Source organism: Berghia stephanieae, chromosome 2, assembly GCF_034508935.2.
Source record: "Berghia stephanieae isolate SIO BIC M18660-M18661 chromosome 2, UCSD_Bste_1.3, whole genome shotgun sequence".
In the NCBI taxonomy this organism is placed as follows: Eukaryota; Metazoa; Mollusca; class Gastropoda; order Nudibranchia; family Aeolidiidae; genus Berghia; species Berghia stephanieae.
In genome coordinates, this window is record NC_088361.1 from 100,563,045 (window position 1) to 100,585,452 (window position 22,408).

Consider the following 22,408-nt stretch of genomic DNA (forward strand, 5'->3'; position numbering starts at 1 on the left):
TTTGGCCCATTAGGTCGAGGACTTCGATGTTTGTTTTTCTTGCTGTCCAAGGTATTTTCAGTATTCTCCTGTACGTCCACATCTCAAAAGCTTCAATACGTTGTTCTGTCTGTGCGGTTAGTGTCGACGTTTCACAACCATAAAAGAAAATGGACCACACATAGCATTTGGTGCATCTCATTCGTGTTCTGATGGAGATATTTGTGTTGTTGAGGATTGCCTTTAGTTTCATGAACGCATTTTTGGCCAGCATTATTCGTCTCCTGATCTCTTTGACAGACTTTGCATCGGATGTTACCAACTGCCCCAAGTACGTGAACTCCTTTACTTGTTCCACTGGACACTCTTCTATTTCTATATCTATGTCTATGGGCTCTTTCTTTTTTGTTATCACCATTGTTTTTGTCTTCTTCGCATTCATGAACAGCCCCTTTTCTTTACTCTCTTCGTTCACTTTTGAAATTAGCTTCTGTAGGTCTTCCTTACTTTCCGCCAACAGGACAGTATCGTCAGCGTAACGTAAATTGTTGATGTTGTGGCCACCAACCTTCAACCTTGTGCTGTTTCTACTTGCCGAAATATAGACTCTGTGTATAAATTAAACAAGCAAGGAGACATAACACATCCCTGGCGCACTCCTTTCTTGATTTCAATTGCATCTGTTGTATCTGCCTGCACTTTTATCTGAGCCTTTTGCTGCCAGTACAGATTAGTGATTAGAGCCACATCATTCTCTTCCACACCTATTGCCACAAGGTCCTGGATAAGTTTCTGATGACTAACAGAATCAAATGCCTTTGAGTAGTCGATAAAACAGGCATATATGTCTTTTTGGACCTCTAAGTATTTTTCTGACAGGATTTTTAAGTCGAAAATTGCCTCCCTGGTGCCACTGTTCTTTTTGAATCCAGTTTGCTGTTCTGAAATCTCACGATCTACTTTTGACGAGATTCTTTTCAAGATTATTGTCAGGAGGAGTTTCAGTAGATGGCACATAAGACTGATTGTTCTGTAGTCCGAACACTCAATTGCACCCGCTTTCTTGGGTAGCAGTATGAAGATAGAAGTGCGAAGGTCTTCTGGGATGTGCGTTGACTCGTATATTTCATTCATAAGGTCCGTTATCACATCAACACCAAATTCACCCAGTGCTTGCAGCATTTCTGTTGACACCCCATCTATTCCATTTGCCTTCCCTGTTTTCATGCAGTATAGGGCTTTCTCTACTTCTGATCTTAGGATTGTGGGTCCCCGTAGAAAGGACTGTATATGGTTGTCACCTCTGTCCGCATTGAATAGCTCCTCCACGTATTCTTTCCATCTATTGGCGATTTCTTCCACCTCAAAGAGGAGTCTACCTGATTTATCTTTGATGCAACCGCCAGATTGAGCGTTTTTATATGTGAATTTCCTGATTTCAGCAAACATTGGTCCAGGGTTTCTCTCATGTGATAGCTTCTCAATACGGTGGCACTTTTCATCAAGCCAGTCTTCTTTAGCCTGGATACACTTTTTCTTTACTGATTTGTCCAGTTCATTGTACCTAGGGGTGCCCTTTGAATGTTTCCGTTCTCTCATAAGATTCAAAATCTCATTCGTCATCCATTCTTTCTTTGCCTCTTTAGATTTTTTGTTTAGCATTTTCTCGTTTGTAGTTGTTATTGCACCTTTAAGAGAGGACCATTGTTTATCAATTCTACTCTTATACGTTTCTTCTGTTTCTTTATTTGTGTCTTCTTGTTCTTCCATAAGACAAAAATACGTATTTTCTACTTCTACAGCATATTTCGCTCTTAGCTCCTCGTTTCTAAGTTCAGCTAGGTCGTACTTTATGTGTACGTCCCTTTTCTGTTTGGGAATTTTTAATTTAACTTTTATTTTCACCATGATGGGAACATGGTCCGATCCAATGTCAGCACCCGGGAAAGTTTTACATTGGGTCACACAGTTTTTGAATCTGGTTTTGATGAGAAAATAATCTATTTGGTTTCTGTATATATCTCCTGGGCTCTTCCAAGTGTATAGGCGCCTCTTTGGTTGTTTGAATATGGTGTTTATTATGGTCATGTCGTGGGACTCGCAAAATTGGACCAGACGTTCACCCCTCTCGTTGGACTCTCCTAGACCACAACTTCCCATGCATGGTGAGATTGCTGCGTTTCCAACTTTCGCATTGAAATCCCCCATTACGACAACAATGTCACTTGATTTTATGCATTTGAGGGCCTTGTTTACATTTTCATAATGTGCCTCGACCTCCTCATCTGGGTGATCACTCGTTGGTGCATAAATTTGTAGGAGCACTAAATCAAAAGGTTTAGCTTGGATTTTGCACATTAGGATACGGTCATTCACGGGCCAATACCCAGTTACTGATTTAGCAATTTTGTTTTTCATCAGGATGCCAACGCCTCTGTTGTGCTGAGTATTTCCGGAGTAAATAAAAGTGTGGCTGTCTCTTTTTATTATTCCATTGTCTTTCCATCTTGTCTCTGAGACACCAAGGATATCCATATTCATCGCCTCTGCCTCCATAATTAGATTATGGAGCTTTCCTGCTTGAGCAAGTGTTCTCACATTCCACGTGCCAATTTTTAAAGGAACATTTCTTGTCTTCAAGGTAGGTAGATCAGTCTCTGGCTTTCCCGAGGGCTTTCCACCAGAAACGTCATAAGGTGCCATCTTTTGGACATTACTTAATTCCTCTTCCCTGTACATATTTACAGCTTGATACTTAGTTGCAGGGGGCCCAACGTCACAAGCATCTCTAACACTATATCTCTGACTAGCCATGACTAACTATGAATGATACGTGGTAAGGTTTCCCCCTTTTCCACGGTGGTAGCCGCTATCTAATTTTGTCTCAGACGCGCCTCTTTGTCTACCACAGACTTGCTGTCTACGCCTACTTTTACCTAACCATATCCAGACTTTGTGCACTAAAAGGTGAGACATTACCTATTCTACCCTACTACGCGAGTCACTCAATGTCGTTTCGCAGGTCAGTCGAGACCCGGTCCCGGGGTGTGGCCGCTGCGTGCACTACAGCTTCTAGGAGCCAGACATGAGCTAGATATGCAGGTGTGGACCAGTGGATCCTGACCATCCGAAGATGCGACTGTCTCTCACCGAAAGGTACTACCACTCCCTCCATACCCTACACCCTCTCTATCTATATCTATCTATTAATCCATTCATCCATCCATCCATCTATCTATCTATCTATCTATCTATCTATCTATCTATCTATCTATCTATCTATCTATCTATCTATCTATCTATCTATCTATCTATCTATCTATCCGTCTATCTAAGTATATCTATCTATTTATCTGTCTATCTGTAAAAACCTATCTATCTATCTATCGATATATCCATCCATCCATCGATCTATCTATCTTTCTATATAAAAATCAGTCTACATATTCAATTATCCATCTATCATCTATCAATCTTTCTCTCTCTCTTTCTCTTTCTATCTGTTCATCTATACATCTGTCTACCCACCCATCTATCTATCTATCTATCTATCTATCTATCTATCTATCTATCTATCTATCTATCTGTCTGGCTATCTATCTATCTATCTATCTATCTATCTATCTATCTATCTATCTATCTATCTATCTATCTATCTATCTATCTATCTATCTATCTATCTATCTATCTATCTATCTATCTATCTATCTATCTATCTGTCTATCTGCGGCTATGAGGTCTCGTGGTATAGACTCGTCTTCGGATCGGAAGGTCCTGGGTTCGACTCTCGAGTGCATAGATGAGTCCTTGGAAAAGGTTCTTTACTCACATTCTCTCACCGTTCTCGTGTGTAGAATGAGGCCGTTAACAGCGTTGTCTCTGTCCAAAAATTGAAATATCGCCGAATAGGCGTCATGTCTCGTCGTCATACATGTTAAATGTTGCTGTTGGTTAGGGGTCGCTGGTAAAGCGTTTTGAGCACGTCTAGTGGATATTTCGCTCTATACAAGATCAGTTTTTTTTAAATATCTATCTATCTATCTATTTATCTTTTTATCTATCTATCTATCTATCTATCTATCTATCTATCTATCATCTATCAATCAATCTATCTATATATCTATCTATCTATTTATCTATCTTTTTTATCTATCTATCTATCTATCAATCTATCTATCTATCTATCTATCTATCTATCTATCTATCTATCTATCAATCTATCTATCTATCTATATATCTATTGAATCGTGTTTGATACAAATATGATGCGATGGCAAATTAAGCCTGAAACATTAATGTAGACTGTCTCAAACATTGTGGTAAATATTTTAAAAAATAATATCTATCTATCTATCTATCTATCTATCTATCTATCTATCTATCTATCTATCTATCTATCTATCTATCTATCTATCTATCTACCTATCTATCTATCTATCTATCTATCTATCTATCTATCTATCTATCTATATCTATCTATCTATATCTATCTTTCTATTTATTTATCTCTCTATCTATATTTCTATCTGCTATCTATCAATATATCGTTCTATTTAGCTAACTCTCTCTCTCTCCCTCTCTCTCTCTCTCTCTCTCTCTCTCTCTCCCTCTCTTTCTCTCTATATCTATCTCTATCTCTCTCTCTCTCTCTCTCTCTCTCTCTCTCTCCTGCAGTTTAACAATGCCATTTATACGTCATACAAATTTCTCTTTGTTGACATGAAAACAAAGGCGAAAAAAATTATGACAATCAAAGCCACGCACCTCCTTACCTTGTCTGTTATCAGTAGGATCAACGAATCCAAGAGGAAAGACGCAGTGATAAGTCAAAATTAGTATAAGATTAATCCAATCGTGGAAACCCCAGGTTAATAAGTGCAAGTTTTAAACGAAAATGAATATAAGATCTTTAAAAAAAAGAAGAAAATACCATACCAGTAACGTCCGTCTCAAAACCCTTATTCGGCCAACAAGAAAAAAAAAAACAATTAAATCATATGCACATTACTTAATTAAATTTCAGATCGACGGCTCCGAAACGTATACGTGTTTGGTATTGTGTTCTCTTCTTGAAGTTGTTACCTATATATTCATTTTTGTTTATTACTTTTTACAGTTAACAGCTTCTAGCAAGTTTTGTTTCCCACAATTGTATCTCTCATGGTGAGCTGATGGCGAAGTGGTCATCTCTCGCCTTTGGCTTGGAAGGTTATATGTTCGAACCCCGCTGGAGACAATTGAATTATTTGTTTTCAAAAATATTATTGATATTGGCACAAAGACACTGCGCTGATTTCTCTGCAGCCTGTTACTCTTTGCTCGTCCACTTCCCCCAGCCCCTCCTCCCTCCATCAGTCCAGATAAAGTTGTTTTCTGGCCACTCTTTCCTTTTCAGCAATGAACCAGTGGTTTTTTGACTAATCAAAACATGAAACTTGTGAAACACCTTCACACGTGCTCGGACAAACATAATTAGTTGTTTATAAACAATAAAGTGAATGAATTCGACCTTTCTCTGATCATTGTTATTGTTTTCATCCCGCAAAATGGGTGACTATTATAAACGTTTTAGTTTTCACATAGATTTCTGTGTTGGTTATTCATCAAGCGGTAGAACAGTGGGTATTTTACTTAGATACATACCATACATACTAAAATCTGTGTAATTTGCTATGTTTACGAATCACTGTCATTGTCCAAGAGGCGTGGTTGTCTAAAACTAAATGTCTATTATATGGATTGCTGGATCTGTTGGATCTCGTGGAATGTATTTTACAATAATCTAAAGTTGTGCCCAAAAGTGGTATAGTAGTCCTTCAGAGTCAATGGACCCATGAAGCCGGAGTTTATCCCGGTTTCTATAGCGTGAATCGGGAAAATGCAATTGTTTGATAACCTTGGGATAAGACCCTAAAAATAGTAAGAAGTTGTCTGTAAAACGATTTAGAAACTGGCGCTGAGTCCGGCTTTAATTAAACGCCTTTAACTTTCTGTTAATTTTTACCCTTGATATCATACCCTTGTTTTGAATGTCCAATATTGTATTTGCTGTAGGTTTAATACGGTTATTATTGGGTCCCTAATACTGCGTGTTATATTCCTTTGTCTTAACTCAAGCTGCTATGTTTCCTTTTTTTCGAACTCATTACAACCCGTAGCCTTTGGTAGGCTAGTATTAACTTTATGTATAGACTTGTATGCTCTGTGTCAATATAATGACATGTGCTTGAAACAGCTTAACAGCTGTAAGCAAATATTTAATCCTTATCCTTTAATGATGGAAATGTTGGCAGGAGTTAATTGCCCGAAATCGTGATTGCGGGAAGTAAATTCGAACAAAGCGTATGAGGAATATTTTTGTTGTGCAGCGACTAAAACTCTCTTGTTTCACGTAATTTTGGCTATCAATTTTTGTTAAGGATGTTGTCTTTTTGAAACACACACACACACACACACACACACACACACACACACACACACACCCACACCCACAATGCACTATTTTAAATGCTCGATTGACAGATTTGTTTGAATACGAACCTTGATGAAGACTAGCAAGTTCTCTTTGAAGATATAGGCTCCCCCTTCAAAGATTTTGTGTTTACGTTGAAATTCAAATCCGTGACGTGAATGAAAAATACTCCTATCTCATCGTGCTCCTCCTCCTCCCCTTCTCATCCTCCTCCTCCTCCTCCTCCTCCTCTTCTTCTTCCTCCTCCTCATCTTCCTCCTCCTCATCCTAATCTTCCTCCTCCTCATCCTAGTAAAATGAGGACGTGGCCAATCTGTTGAAAATTTGTATTTGCGTGTAAAAGGCCTGTATCATCAGTGTTGCTGTTGGCTTTGGACTAATTGAGCACATCTACAAAAAATTGAGCTATATAGAATCTTATCGTTTTGTAGCGTAAAATTGAATTTTGCCAGCAAAAGGATTGATAGTTTATGAGCGATAAATGATTTTTTTTTTATTTTGCTATTCAATTATGTTCTTATATTGCTAACTCACAAGGCTAATGATCCCAATCGCCTGGTTCCCGAATGTCAAAGCACTAATTATGCCACCAAGCCGGCAGTGTTTATATTTATGATGTCTGATTATATATACATACATATATATATATATATATATATATATATATATATATATATATATATATATATATATATATATATATATATATATATATATATATTATTGCAAACCCCAAAATGCATGTTTACGAATGATTTTGTTGAGTACCCTCATACCCCAGCCATAGCGACGGCCTTGGTCTGATATGAGCAATTAATGAAAAAGTGGCAAATACGACTGACGATAAATAAAATGTATGGCGTTAAGTCTAAAATGTAGCAACACCGTGTTTTTTTGTTTTTTTTTTTTGTAGGGGCATAGGCTACCATCATCATTGTCATTATCGAGTAAATAATAAATCACTACCAACATCACCACTGCTGCCACCACCGCTACCGTCACCATCATCATCATCATCATCATCATCATCATCATCATCATCATCATCATCATCATCATCATCATCATCATCATCATCCCCTTTCACCTATATTAGCTCATTCATAACTAACGCTACCCTTTTCTACTCATTTTCAGATTGAATCAGAGGAGGCACCCTGTTAACCCTGTACTGTAACAAAACATTAGTTCGACAAAATATAATTTGTAAGACATCAACAACAAATAGATTACTCCTTTCCGTGACAGTTGGTTTGTTTCGGATACAGTAAAGTTCACACGATGCCACACTTCAGAGTAAATACTTGATATAAAATTATTGATTGCATTTTCAACATTATACAATATTATTATTATTACCATCTGACACATCTCTGCTACGACAGCTGCTGTGTGGTTGGTTGTACGATAATAACACGATTTAATCATCCATTCCGTTGTGCCAAGGAACACGCTTCGCTACGTTAAACAAGACACGGTCTTCTTGCAGCTAAATCAATTTCACGGTTTTCATTGATTGAGAAAAACGTTTGATATCTCGTTTTAAAAAGGAGAAACCGACAAAGGAGTGTTGAGGTGTTCTATGTATTGTTGCAAAAGTGTGTTTAAAAAACTATTATTGTCGTGTTACTTTCACTCAAGCCAAGTGTGGGCTTTGGTACAATTTGTTTTATAACAAATTCCTTTTATGTTTTTAAAACAGTGTAAAAATTTCAATTCAGATACAAAACTTTGTCTTCATTCTGTAATTCTGGAATTGTCTAAAACTTGTGAGAAGCCAATTGGATTTTGTATGGCTTGTTATAATTAGGAAAGCAAGAAAGATAGCACAGCGACCATTTCTACTATTCCTCATTCTAAAGAAATATTTATTGGATATATCACGTATTGATGACGTCAACAATGTCCAGTGACCGTGGAAGCACCGGAAGCACGGGCTCCCTCAACTCAGGCATCCAAGCCCAGCTGAGTCCACCCAACCAACTACCTCGAGTAGCAGACGACCAACTAAAGACACTAGAAGAGAACTTCCGCCATAACCGAAATCCTTCTGACCTGGACATTACCATCATTGCCGCAGAGTGCGGTCTTCCCGAACCAGCTGTCAAGGTAAGAATGTATGACTTGAAAACAATTTCCCTTTTATCTGCGAGATGTTATAGAGATTAACATTCACTAAATGTTCTCGGAAGCAACACTTACCATCTGCGACGACAACCTGAGTTATTTACATTTTTTTCTTTATACAATGACTTGGGTAATAAATTAGCCAGCTGCTTATTTTACACCTGATTATGGTAAGAAAATATTTTAAAATAGCCTTTAAAAAAAAAAAACATAGACTCAACTTAATGCTCCAATAGTGGAATTCGAACCTTGGGCTTACAGGTTACAAGCCGAGTTTTATGCTACTAGAAGGCAAAGTATGGAGATTGCATTTATACAAAATGATCTTTCGAATCGATATTCAAGTAAGTACCCGAACAACCTTTAAGCCGAATCAAACTGGCCCTAAAATTGTTAACCTTTATAACATTCATATTTTTATTGAGTTTCCTCCGTTTGCATATACTATTCAAAAAATGGTTGATTACAAGATTCTTGAACCCCTGCATTAGTAATCTCGAACAAATTCCCAGTGCTGCTGCGTGACCTTGGAAACGTACATTGGGATTGATTTCGATATTTCATACACAGGAGTTAAAGAAAATCTAAATTATATCTCTCCAATTACCTCTCCCATACCTATCTATATTATCTTGTCAAAGTGCATCACACTTTAATAAAATCGTTTTTTTTCCCCCAACAAACAAAGGGGTACAGGGATAGGTTGCAGGTTAGCTCGATTTTGAATTGTTGGGATGTTTTTAATTTTTAAAAAAATATTATAAAAAGTTTCATCAAAAGGTTTTTTATATTCTTTGAAAAACAATCTAGTCTACATAACCTTCATCGTGGAAGAAAATTTATAATGACCAAATTATTGCTCTGAATGGCTATCTTTTAATTTTCAGTCTTATTCTCATAAGCTGTGCCTCAATGGTGGTGAACACTATGTAAGAATCAGCATCTGTTGTTTAGAGGTTAGTTGGCTTCAGCAGAAATCGTAAAACACCACCATAATTGTAAAATAAAATACATATTGATAAGAAATAATATAGGCGAAGTCATTGGAAGGGTATAATAATTAAGATTGTTGAACTTGAATTTTCCAACTCGTTCGCAATGTGCGATCTAACACTTGAGTTCAAGAATCGGATTTTGCACTCGTGACCAATACAATATATTATTTTCTAAAGATTTATACCTCATCCCATACACAAGTGAAGGTTATCAACCATACATCATACAAAAGGTGCGGCTATGTGGTCTCGTGGTATGACACTCGCTTTCGGATCGGAAGGTCCTGGGTTCGAGCCTCGCGCTCGGCGCATAGTTGAGTCCTTGGAAAAGACTCTTTACTCACATTCTCTCACCTTACTCAAGTGTACAATGAGTACCTGGCCGTTAACAGTGTTGTCTTTGTCCGAAAAATTGTTATATCGCCTAATAGGCGTTATGTCCCGTCCTACATGTTAAATGTTGCTGTTGACCAGGGATCCCTTGTAAAGCGCTTTGAGCACATTTAGTGGATATTGCGCTGTATAATAAAAGCTCCAAGAAAGCTCAAAAAAGGTCGTCCAGTCATCATTTTTTCTTGCCAAATAAAAAATCTATGTTTTGGGCCTTATCTTCAAAATTAGACAAAAGCATTGTATCACCTTATGTTTTACAGATAAATACCATTGTTCCAGTCTAATATCATTGGAATTTGACTTCTAACATAATACATAAAGTCTAAATAAGTTATGCTGTAGCCAGATCATGAACAAACCCGCATTTCAATAGTGCCATGTTTGCCACCCATTGCCAAACGACAGCAATCTAATACTATGTCCACACATTTGTGTCTAATTTTAACAAGGTAACATAATGTGAATAATGGTTTTGGTTTTATCATTAAACTGCAGAAGCATTTAAACATTTTAAATTGCAATGCATACCAAATGTGGGTATGTTTAACAGGGGTCTGAAAAAAGCAACTAATTAAAGGGGCCTGAACAAAGCCACTAATTTGCTATCATAGCGTAGCGGGGCTAACCAGGAAAACAAATTAAGAGGAAATGCTAATTTTGTGGTCGTGGATAAGGTTGAATTAATAATTGTTTTGTCCACGTTTTCGCTGTTCAGTTCCTTTTCCATGAATTAAAAAACAGGAGGCCGCAAATTTGAGCTAATTTCATGTGTTTTTAATTTATTTATTTTTAAATTGGCGTTGCCTTACATACCTATTATAATTTAATAGCTAATTGTAATAATGTTTACATTTTGACTGAAAATTAAAAGTTCCGAATTATAATCCCAGTTGTGACAATAGTTTTATTAATTTTCTAAGGCTCAATTTAATGACTTCAAAACAGTCCCAGGTTAAAGAGTTTTTTGGCTAGATGAGAGTCATTTTAACCGATCCGAATTTGAAGGACTAGTTTTGTGGCCAAAATTTTAAATAGACAAGAGGTTTTTGGGGTTTTTTTTTCCAGTTTACAGCAGAGTAATTATTTGTTTCCCTTCCGATAGGGCGCTGCTCTATCGATAAGTGCTTTCCGTTGGGTCACATTTAGACTGAACTGCACAACCACAACCGCAACTGGTGAAAGGAGGGGGGGGGGGGGGGGGATAATTCAAATCAGTCCATAATTTGTGATTGAGTTGAGTGCTTACCCATTAAGCTACCGCTTCCCATCCCCTCATGTTATCACATAATCACACCAAATCCTGATTTTGGCTGGCTATAATATACTTATCACACTCTTTACCCCTACTAAGAGCCCAACTGGAATTAATCGGTCCATAAGTGACTATATTATCTGATTATCGACAATGGTAACGGTCGATAGATTATTTAACAATAGAAATGTGAAGAGCGAAGGGTGAGAGAGGCACGCGTATGTGATTCATTCTTAATCTTTAACGATGAGAATGCTGAATTTCTTTCAAATGGCTATTTCTCAAATCATCTATGTATTTAGTTTTATGGGGTTTTTCAAGTGGAGCCAACTTAACTCCGCTCAAGTCCATACAAAATTTATCTAAGCGCAAATCACAGGGCTTGTGTTTATCATTAAAACGACTTTTTCTTTTTAAAAATGGTACTGAAAATAATCTTACACAGAGTTGAGCTGGGAAAAATGGTCATTCTGCCTTTTATTCAGAGGGCCGGAGCCGTTGGAAATTTCTCTCAAATGTACAAGGTCAAACCGTTTATTCCAAGAGAATAATGCAAACATTGCTGATCGAAGCTGGAAGAAATAAATACGTTTTTAAAAATGGAATGGAAGCTTCAATTTGAGACAAAGACAAATGATGTGGACGTTTCGGGATTCCCTTTTGTCAACAAAGCATGATGAATTAGACACTAACGTCAAGTATGAGAAAGGATGACGTTTTTATGATGAATATTCGATGAGACCTTGATACAGCAAATACACTTTCCTAAAAGTTTCCTATTTTCACTATAGATTTAATTTTGAGCATCTAAGTCGTCCCACAAAAGAACCGTTTTGAGGCGGTAAGTCACATTTTACAACGCGAATCAAATCGATAAAATGAAAACAATTTATTACTTGCAGCAATTGAATTTGAATGTACCGTGTTAATCTATTACAGATTGCCGTGGAACCATTGATAAGGTCTTTTTAACTCCTCCACGGTGAGACTAAATTTCTCTCCAATCACAATTACTCCGAAATTTATCTGGTTACAAGAAGCACAGTCCTACTGGGAAAACAATAATAACGATGCGACGCCAGCTTCAATGAAGCCCAAATCGCATCGCTCTCTCTCTCTCTCTCTCTCTCTCTCTCTCTCTCTCTCTCTCTCTCTCTCTCTCTCTCTCTCACTCACTCCGTCAAATAATTGACAAGAGTAAAATAAAACGGACTGGGAAGGGTTAATCAGAAAGGAGACTTACCACCGACATTTTTTTTTTCCAAGAAGCGTGCCAAAAGTTGGAGTAAACGTCCTTTTGCTTCAAAGATAAATAGATATGTTTGACTCTGAAACCCATTTCGGAAAAGTGTTACTTGGAGAATAACATTATTTATTCAATTATTTATTTATTCAATTCAATTATTTATTCATTATTTATCCTTTATTGTAAATTAACCATGAGAATCTAGAAATATTGTTTGCTTTGAAATTTATAAATCTGAGATGGATGGGGAAAATAGTAGAAAGTCAAGCTATTTCGTCTAGTTTATTCTCAAGGTAAAAAACAAACAAACAACTTAGCGTCTTAGAGTCTTACATACAGTTTAATGATGTATGTAACGATGAAATTCCAAACTAAAATGCTAAAAATATTAATGAGTTTTAAAATACCATCGATAGGGAACTTTTGCTTTAAAATACATAGACTATAAAACTGAACATTCATAATCTTACAATAATAAAAATGAATGTGTTTAAAGAAATAATTATGCTGTGCTTTCTCTCTAAGAATATGCAATGTGTAATGTCCAGTGTACTGTTATTGCGTTTTAAGGGTATTGGAACACGTGGTCGATTTTAAAGTCCTATAACTGATATGACATGATGTTATGATATGATATAACATGACATCTGATAAGTGAAACACCTTCGAAAAATGAATGAAGTATACTTTTATTTCTACTCTTCTCAACAAATCGCTATAAATCTCTGTGCTTCACTTTCCAAACATTAAGGGTCTGAGCACGTAACGTTACCAGTAACCTTTTATCATTTAGAAAACCCCTTGGTTTATTCATGTTTTGTTCGACGAAAGATGTTTTATAGATAAACCACTACAAAGGGTAAATAGCAACAACAACAAAAAAGGAACGAAGTTGACGCTACTCAGCTCTCTGATATTGATAGTGATAATTTCTCACTAAATTCTATCAAGTAGACTATAAAGGGTAAAAGGGTACACATAGTTTTGTGTGTTGATGTGCTAGTTCTGGCTGGCGGATGTTGTGAGTATTTTGCCCAAAAGCATTGCATCAATTTCTTATTTCCGTTTAACAATACAGAATCCGGAGAAAACTCCGCCTCCAAGTCACTTCACGCTTTATAGGTATCTCTGAAGGACTACTTCTGTTTACCTAGATTTATCAGTTTCCATTCAGCAATATGTTCAAATATCACGTGATCATCGGTTAGGTGTAGAAACATATTTACTATTTGTTTTTTTGCATTCTACTAGGCTCTACTACAAAAATCAATACATAATGTACGTTAAACATTACTGATATTATCATTATTATTATAATCTTCGCTTAATATCTTTAGAAATATGAAACAAGCGCCCGTTACGGTAAATGAATCTGGTAATCACAACTTTACGTTGATATCACACACGCTTTCAATCACGAAAAACGGCCAACTTGCCCCCCTCTGACAAAACATATATTTTTCAATTGGCCAGAAAACGTTAATTTAAAAACTCGATTGATTAAAATGACAGCCAACTCCTCAAAAAATCTCAATTCTAGTAATTTTTTGAAGACTCAGATTTAAGGTTTGAAATATATCTATATATTTATAAGATCAGAGTAATTTATTCGATAGCTGTTTCAAGTAGAAGTTTAGTGGCCAAAATTGAAACAAGTGTGGTTTGTGACAGTACAATGAGATAATACGATCATATTATAATAATGTTTATCGAAAAGATAATAGAACAATTGCAATCTGCAGCGATCGAACAATCACACGACAATGGCCGTTTGTCAACAAGCCCGTTTTCACGATATTATATATCTGATTGGTGGTTAATAAAAAATATAAAGAAGAACGTGGAAACCTGATTTTTTCTGGTCAGATCCCCAGAAAGATAGTCCAGATCGCCAGAGTAAATACCAGTTGTTGTAGTGGAAAATGAATATTTCACCCGCTACAATTTAGGTACGGTGATTGTCTAATGATAAGTTTGTTTGTTTGTTTTTTTCCTGATGTAACTGAGACCCAGCCAAACAATAAATTGTGAGTGGACTTGTCGGTTGGAAGTTACCAAACATTCACAGCATGGTTTCCTAAAACACGAATGATTTTCACTATCACTCAACCTGTCACTAATCTTTAAATGTTTTTACTGAGTCAATTTAATGTAAAATACATCGCTTTCCTCAACAAATAGTAAACTCGTAGTATTAAATTGAAATACACTTTCCATGAGAGATGGAGATAGATAGCTCTATAGATAGACAGATATCATTAGATTAGTCTCACCTCTTACTTTGCCTACAATATCGTTGTCTCCAGCAGGTATATTCACTGCAGAAATATTGTCTTAAAAACTCGAGAGGAATAATTAGATAATGATAACACTCAGGTATGCTATAAGCAAGAAATTCTTGAATTTTCTAATATCAAACAAATTAGTATGAATTAAGGATTCATCAATGAGTCCCTAAATGGCATAGGTCTGTCGAAGGCAGAACATAAATACGTTAAAAATAATTTGGCCAGAAAACTAGTCCTTCAAATATCGATCTATTGAAATGACGCCATCCTGAGAAATTTGAAGACCCATGTCTGCGAGGTTTTGACAAGATGGTGGTCATTTCAATTGATCGACGTTTGAAAGTTTAGTTTTCTGGCCAAAATTTTTAATACGTGTTTTTTTTTCAAAGTACGACACAGGTTGTATGGTATGAGAGGAATTGATATCAAATAAATAAGAATATGATTTATAAGTAAAACTACGGAAAATACGACAGTGGGAATGCCCTGGTGATTATAAAGAAATAAGAAATCGACTTTTCCGCCCTGTACAGAATATTTTTTCATGATTATGTTGTTAGAATTATAATGATATATTCATTAAGGCGGAATGAAAACCCTTCAAATACTATGAGAATTCTGTAATAATTCAAGCTCCTTAAGAAGTCGAGCTTTTTGAAGATTCATGCACATCAGTACCTCACTAGATAGATAGATAGATAGATAGATAGATAGATAGATAGATAGATAGATAGATAGATAGATAGATAGATAGATAGATAGATAGATAGATAGATAGATAGATAGATAGATAGATAGATAGATAGATAGATAGATAGAGATGGATGGATGGATGGATGGATGGATGGATGGATGGATGGATGGATGGATGGATGGATGGATGGATGGATGGATGGATGGATGGATGGATGGATGGATGGATGGATGGATGGATGGATGGATGGATGGATGGATGGATGGATGGATGGATGGATGATGGATGGATGGATGGATGGATGGATGGATGGATGGATGGATGGATGGATGGATGGATGGATGGATGGATGGATGGATGGATGGATGGATGGATGGATGGATGGATGGATGGATGGATGGATGGATGGATGGATGGATGGATGGATGGATGGATGGATGGATAGATAGATAGATAGATAGATAGATAAAGAATGAGAAAGACAGAAAGAAAGAAAAAAAAAAAGAGAGAGAGAGAGAGAGAGAGAGAGAGAGAGAGAGAGAGAGAGAGAGAGAGAGAGAGAGAGAGAGAGAGAGATTTGACAAAACACTGTCATTGTCACTGTCCTCCTAATGACAGTTTCGTGTACACCAGCGTACCACGTATAATGACAGTGCCTTGTCTTGTTATCCTCTGAAGTACAAAGCTACCGTAGTATGAAAAAAAAAAAACAACCCAACTGATAATTAACCAGTTAACTGCCATACTCTGCAAAAATTTGTACTTGAAAATTTGGTCAGAAAACTCGTCCTTCAAATATGGATCGATTTAAATGACCCCAATCTTGGCAAAAACTCTTAAACCTGGGACTCCGTCGAGGTGAAACAATGCCAGACAATTAAGAAAGAAAAATGCAAGATAAAAAACCCCAACTTGCTCTCGAATTGGTCACTTTCATATCGATACTTATATTATGGATTTGGACATTTAAAAGTTAATGAAATACGACGAACCAAATATAATTTTTGAATGAAGCCACGGCGATATTTAAACAAACTCGAAACACACGGAAACCTTTATATTATGTCAATTTTAAAAGTCATGCATATAATATTTGGCGAATATAATACCTCGACTGAACCCGAACCTGATGAAGGCCCCTTTGACTGCTAACTGCAAACTATCCCTCCTGGTCCTCCCTTTCATTAAATAAAATATCTGACTTTAACCAGTTCCCTGACGCACTCTGGACAGACGCGTATTTAAAATTTTGACTAGAAAACTCGTCCTTCCAATATCAATCGATTTAACTGAATTTCATCTTGGCAAAAACTCTCAAACCTGGGACCTCGCGTCTTTCCAGAGTACGACAATTAATTGGTTAACCGTGCGTAAAACAATATTCCTTTACCGGGATATTCAACCCCGTTTCGATTAACATGGACCTTCGCCATAACATCCGGGTTACAAACTCATAATCTGTCAATTAAGCTAGTACATCATCTTTATAAAGTATAATATATTATTTCTAAATCGCTAATTTTATCTTCGTCCATCGTCGGTATTCCATTTTCGGGTTTTAACTCTTTATCGACGAGGTTTGGTTTTACTACACTCTGACATTAGAAAAGCCCAAGTCGCATCATTGTAACTGCTAACAGTCTCTGTACAACTATACTGACTGGTGGAGTTGTCGTACCCGTAAGGTTGCAGGTTCGAGTCCCCATCGCCGCCGCGAAGTTTATATTCTCTGTTGTCTCCTGGCGCTTACCTATTCACCTCATTTCTTGTTGTTATATACTGACTAAACGCCTTTAAAAAAAAAAAAATCCACAAATGTTGTAGATCAAGTGACGACAAATCACGATGACCTACCACACAACTTGTCAGTAAATATTAAACCTGAGACTTTTTTAAAGTAAAGGGTATTAAATTCTCGCAAGAATTTCTGGCGACTGCGTGGGTTAGGGTCATCTTAATGCATCGGTTTATTTTAAAGTAAAAAGAAAACCCGACTAAAATGGAGAAAAAAAATGAATTGCCAATCAGATAAATAATGTTTAAATATACGGTTTGAAAGAAGTGCATGGCCGTCGTTAACGGATTAACATACCGTAAACTATTTGAACTAATCCTCCTTCATAACTAGAGATACGCAGGTACGCAAAATTAAAGTCCTACATTTCATATTACAAAATAATCTTATACCACCCCATCCCAGCAGCAGGTACAGGTCATGAACTTAGAGATGAATGGCCTTAAGTAGGTACAGTCGTTTATTAGTTTCTTATTCACGAATATTAATTCGTTCCTATTACTGTATACGCCAACATTACAAAAATAAAACTAGATCCGGACCATGTTGCTAGTCGGAGACTTTAAACGCTATAAGCGAAAGCAATCTAGAGATATGGGGGCTATGATATAGACCATATCTCGCCTGTGTAAATATCCATAATAATTGGAACGAACGCTCATTTGACTTCCCTAAATCTCTCATTAATTGCATTAATTCGTTCTGCTCACAACTGAATCATTGTTTCCAAGATGCCTCTAGAAAAGAGAGTTGCGTTGCTATTTAAAAAAAAACAATATTCTAGTATAGATTATTTCCCTTTCCAAGTTTAGATATTGTTATTGATCTAAAATATATTCAAAATATCTCAATTGATGCTATATAATTAGGTAAAATACTCCCAATATCCGCCGCTCCTGTATAACTTACCACCACACAAAACTATGTGTAATTTAATCAAAATTTAGTGAGAGCAAATCATTAAAAATGGCTGTATAAAAACAATAATAAAGAGCTTAGCTAGCGACGTCAATTTCATGTTTTTCTATACACTTGTTTATGCATTACATTCTATCCCTGCAGCACCATTGTAATGTGCTTTATCAGGTAATGGATAATGGGTGCACACATCTCTATGATTATATTTGATCAAACCATGAATACATTTGTTTAAATATAATGCTGCTTACACTCTATCTATACACTCGTGCATTATTTGCCACAAAGTAATCCGTTTTGTGTGTGTCCATGCATATCTGTATGTGTGCGTACGCGCGCATGTGTGTATGAATTGTAATCATTTGCAAGCAAACCGATTAAAAAGCGTTTTAATTAAATTCAGTGGGTTGATTTAGGAATGTAGGTGCACTTATTTGAAAATTTGAATCAAACAGCAGCATATCTAGTGCCAAACCTACGTGCGCATATTCACAAGGCTTAGATATATCCTAGCGGATATTGTGGGTTTCTTTATTATTGTTCTAACTGAGAATATTTTGATTTGGTTCGAGAGTTTTTCCCTTGACAAGCAGTCAAGAAGTCAGTTTGGATCATCAAACTCAACTCATAAATATGTACATGGAGTGTGTAACGCATAGTTCAATGAGGAATTAGTGTGTATTTGTAGATGTATAGATAGTATGCGCTTGGCTAAGAAGCTCACAACATTGCCATCCGGAAGTGTAACGGACCAACACACAAAACTATGCGTAACCATGAGCTTTTATAGTCTGGTTTACAGATAGTATGCACTTGGCTAAGAAGTTCACAACATTGCCATCCGGAAGTATAACTGGCCAACACACAGAACTGTGTGTAACCATGAACGTTTATAGTCAGGTTAATACAGTTCAGTGAGCATTACTCATAAACGCGGATGTCAAAAAATAATAACAAAGGCCTGAATGACGTCATCTTCGTTCTAACTATACATTTTGGTTCTCCATATTTTTTTTTATATGTGAAAGAAGTACATAATTATTGAAAGGAAAATTGACGCAGTTTGTTGTCAGGAACTCCTGGCCTTTTCACCTTTATCATTAAAAAAGCAAAACCCAAGAATTACTGTCCCTTCAATGAAAGTGATGATAAGTTGATCAACTCGACATTTATGACCAAGTGTCGTATAATATTTGAACTCAATTTCTTTTGTCTTAAAAGACAATAAGAGTTTTTTGACTTCGTATGAGAACTCCGCGGAGCTTTTTATTTGGGCACTAAGAGATATTTTCTGCATTTAATATCTTATAAGATATTTATCACTTATCGTATAATTCTTTAACAATATTAAGACCGGGTAATGGTTCATATACATTTTAAGAAACTTATTGTATTCAAAATGATGAAAGGACTGACGAACTTGTAGCGATTCAATACAAGTGTTCCCACCAGTATTGTCATACTCGCTAGCCGGAAGGTTGACACACAACCCCATTTGCTAAATATGATGGCGTTTGTTTTTGATGGGATTTGACGAAACAAATTTGATTTTTGATAAAACCAGTGTGAATGTACTATCAATCTCATAATAAACGCAAACCATATCCATGTCAATTGTAAACACCATGCAAAATTTAGTAACGATTGGTCTAATAGTTTCGGAGCCCAGTGTTACAAAAATTTGCCAAATATATTCTGATAAGATAAATAGACGGGAGTAGATACTCCCACATGTATGTGACAATAAATACAGGCATCTCGAGCCAGTTTACTTTTTGTATTGTTTTTTATGGGTTAGAAGAAATGCTAATATTATTTACCTCTGCTTAAATCTATAACACATTGACAGGTATCTATAGCTTCGGATGCTTCTTTTACTTAACAGAATATGTGGTAGAATTACAGAGAAAATGTCCACACTGTGCCAATCAAAATTCCCACCGAAAAACATGAACTAAAGGCATCACTCTTTTGTCAAATTATGATGTGCATTTTTAAAAGTCACCAAAACCACTTAACTTAAAGTTAAAATCTCTGTAACCATTTTCATTATTCTTTGGCTTTTTTCTCATCCTCCACAGAGATGGTTTGAACATCGCCTTGCAAGATGGCGCCAGCAGCAGGGACTCCCAGCCAATAGTGGATCAGTAACGGAATGATGTCATCGCAGAATGTTTGACCACCTTTTAAAAATTCCAATGGATACGTTGCTGAATTATTCACAGACATTATGGATGAAACAATATAATAACGTCTCATGACAAATTACGGGTGCGTTGAATGAGAATCTCATCAACACATGTTCGAAAAAATAGTTGATCCAATTATGTCGTGTTTTCTGGGTATTTAAGTTTTTTTAAATTCATCCAAAACCATAATATGTACGTTAACTTATTGTAGATCTGCAGACATTGAATGATATATATATATATATATATATATATATATATATATATAATATATATATATATATATATATATATATATATATATAGCCTTCAAAGAATTACCTCCCATTTTAGATTTCAATCATTTTCAATGTTAAATTTGAAACGTTTTTATATCACGAGTGGGGTATCGCCGTATGATTTAACAGGAAAAACGTCAATAAAATGTCATGTTATGATTTTGAAGTAAGATCATTTTTAAAAAGGAATAGATCGAAAAATTTGCCCAAAACAGCAAAAGGATTGACTTAAAAACTCGAGAGGATAACTAGATAATGATAAAACTCAGGTATTCTGTAAGCAAGATTTTGCTTGAATACTCTAATATCAAACAAATTAGTATAAATAAAGGCTTCATCAATGGGTCTCTAATAAATGACATAGATATGTCGAACTCAGAAATTAAATACGTTAAAAATAATTTGGCCAGAAAACAAGTCCTTCAAATATCGATCTATTGGAATGACGCCATCCTGTCAAACATTCTCAAACCTGGGACTTCAATGAAGACCCATGTCTGCGAGTTTTTGACAAGATGGTGGTCATTGCAATTGATTGATGTTTCACGGTTTATTTTTCTGGCCAAATATTTTAATACGTGTTTTTTTGTTTCAAAGTACGACACTGATTCTATGGTATCAGAAGAATTAATATCAAATACAGAAGAAAATGATTTATACGACAGAAAATACGCCAGAAGCAATGCCCTGCTTATTAAAAAGAATTCGATTTTTCCGCCTTATGCATAATATTTTTCATGAATATGTTGTAAGAATAGAATTACAATGATATTAATTCATGCCCATTCAAATATTGACATTAGTCAGATCCCCCCCCCCCCCCACCTTCCTTAATTTCAAATCAACTTAATGCGATTTCTGACGACATAATATAATATATAATCAGCAAAAGCTGCAGCCCGCCCCTTTTATTAATTTATTCAATGTCTATGATTGCCAAGACTTCAAAAGTACAACGGTTAGGAACGAAAAACAAACCTGCACCAGTGATGCTTGTTAGAACCTGTTTGTTTTGACTTTTATTTCATTTATTGCAATTTGTGTAAAGCTGACTTCAAGAGATAGAGTTAACACATTACTGATGACGCAGTCCACAATTATTGATCTCATCTACATCATTCTGATATCATTGAATTTTAACTGAGGAATAATTGTTCCAATTTTCAACTAGTAAGATTATTAGACCTGCCAAGCAGGCGCCTTGGACACGGAGACCAGAAGTTTTCCAGAGATATTCAATCGGCAGTAAGTGGGACGATCGTGCAAGAAAGAGAGATAATCAATATAGTAATTTTAAACGTCGAAGTCTCAATTTACAATGTTACAGGGTGCGCTCAGCGATGTAACATGCCACAACAAGCAAAGATAAAGTTGAATTCCAATAGGAAATGAAATAAAAGTTAATCAACAAAGACGGATATTGTTTTAGTTTCTGGTTTCACTTTTATCAGCAAAAACACGATGAACAAAACAGTAAAGCCTTGTTTGTTACATGACAAAGAGGAAATTCGAAACGTTCACATTATTTGTCTTTCTTGATAAATTTGAAGCTTCTATTTCATAACGAGGAGGAGAACATAATAAATAGGCCCCTCAATCTTGTAGTTTTGTGCATTTACCAGCTTATAATTTGATCGAAAAATAACAGCTTAATTTTTCAAAATCCTAGTGTGATATATCTATCCGTCAAAAGAGAATAAAACGATATAATTCGTGATGTCATAATTCTTCATGCTTTGCATTTTAGTGTTGATAAAATAAATTGAGGTATACTGTAGCTTT

The 22,408-nt window shown here is 35.9% G+C and overlaps 1 protein-coding gene across 8 annotated transcripts in view; it reads left to right on the forward strand.

Annotated features, from left to right (window-relative positions):
- Positions 1-20,571, forward strand: part of LOC144966051 (homeodomain-only protein-like) — a 36,240-nt gene extending 15,669 nt beyond the window's left edge. For 4 of the 8 annotated variants that reach the window (XM_078902064.1, XM_078902068.1, XM_078902065.1 and 1 more), the window contains exons 2-3: positions 7,589-8,560; positions 20,241-20,571. In XM_078902064.1, the coding sequence (XP_078758190.1) occupies positions 8,342-8,560; positions 20,241-20,318 (297 nt within the window). In that variant the 5' untranslated portion in view covers positions 7,589-8,341 and the 3' untranslated portion in view covers positions 20,319-20,571. Of the gene's footprint in view, positions 1-2,689; positions 3,136-7,588; positions 8,561-20,240 lie in introns of those variants that run through there. The other 4 variants (XM_078902062.1, XM_078902063.1, XM_078902061.1 and 1 more) reach the window with 2 other exon arrangements.
- Positions 20,572-22,408: the final 1,837 nt, after the last annotated feature.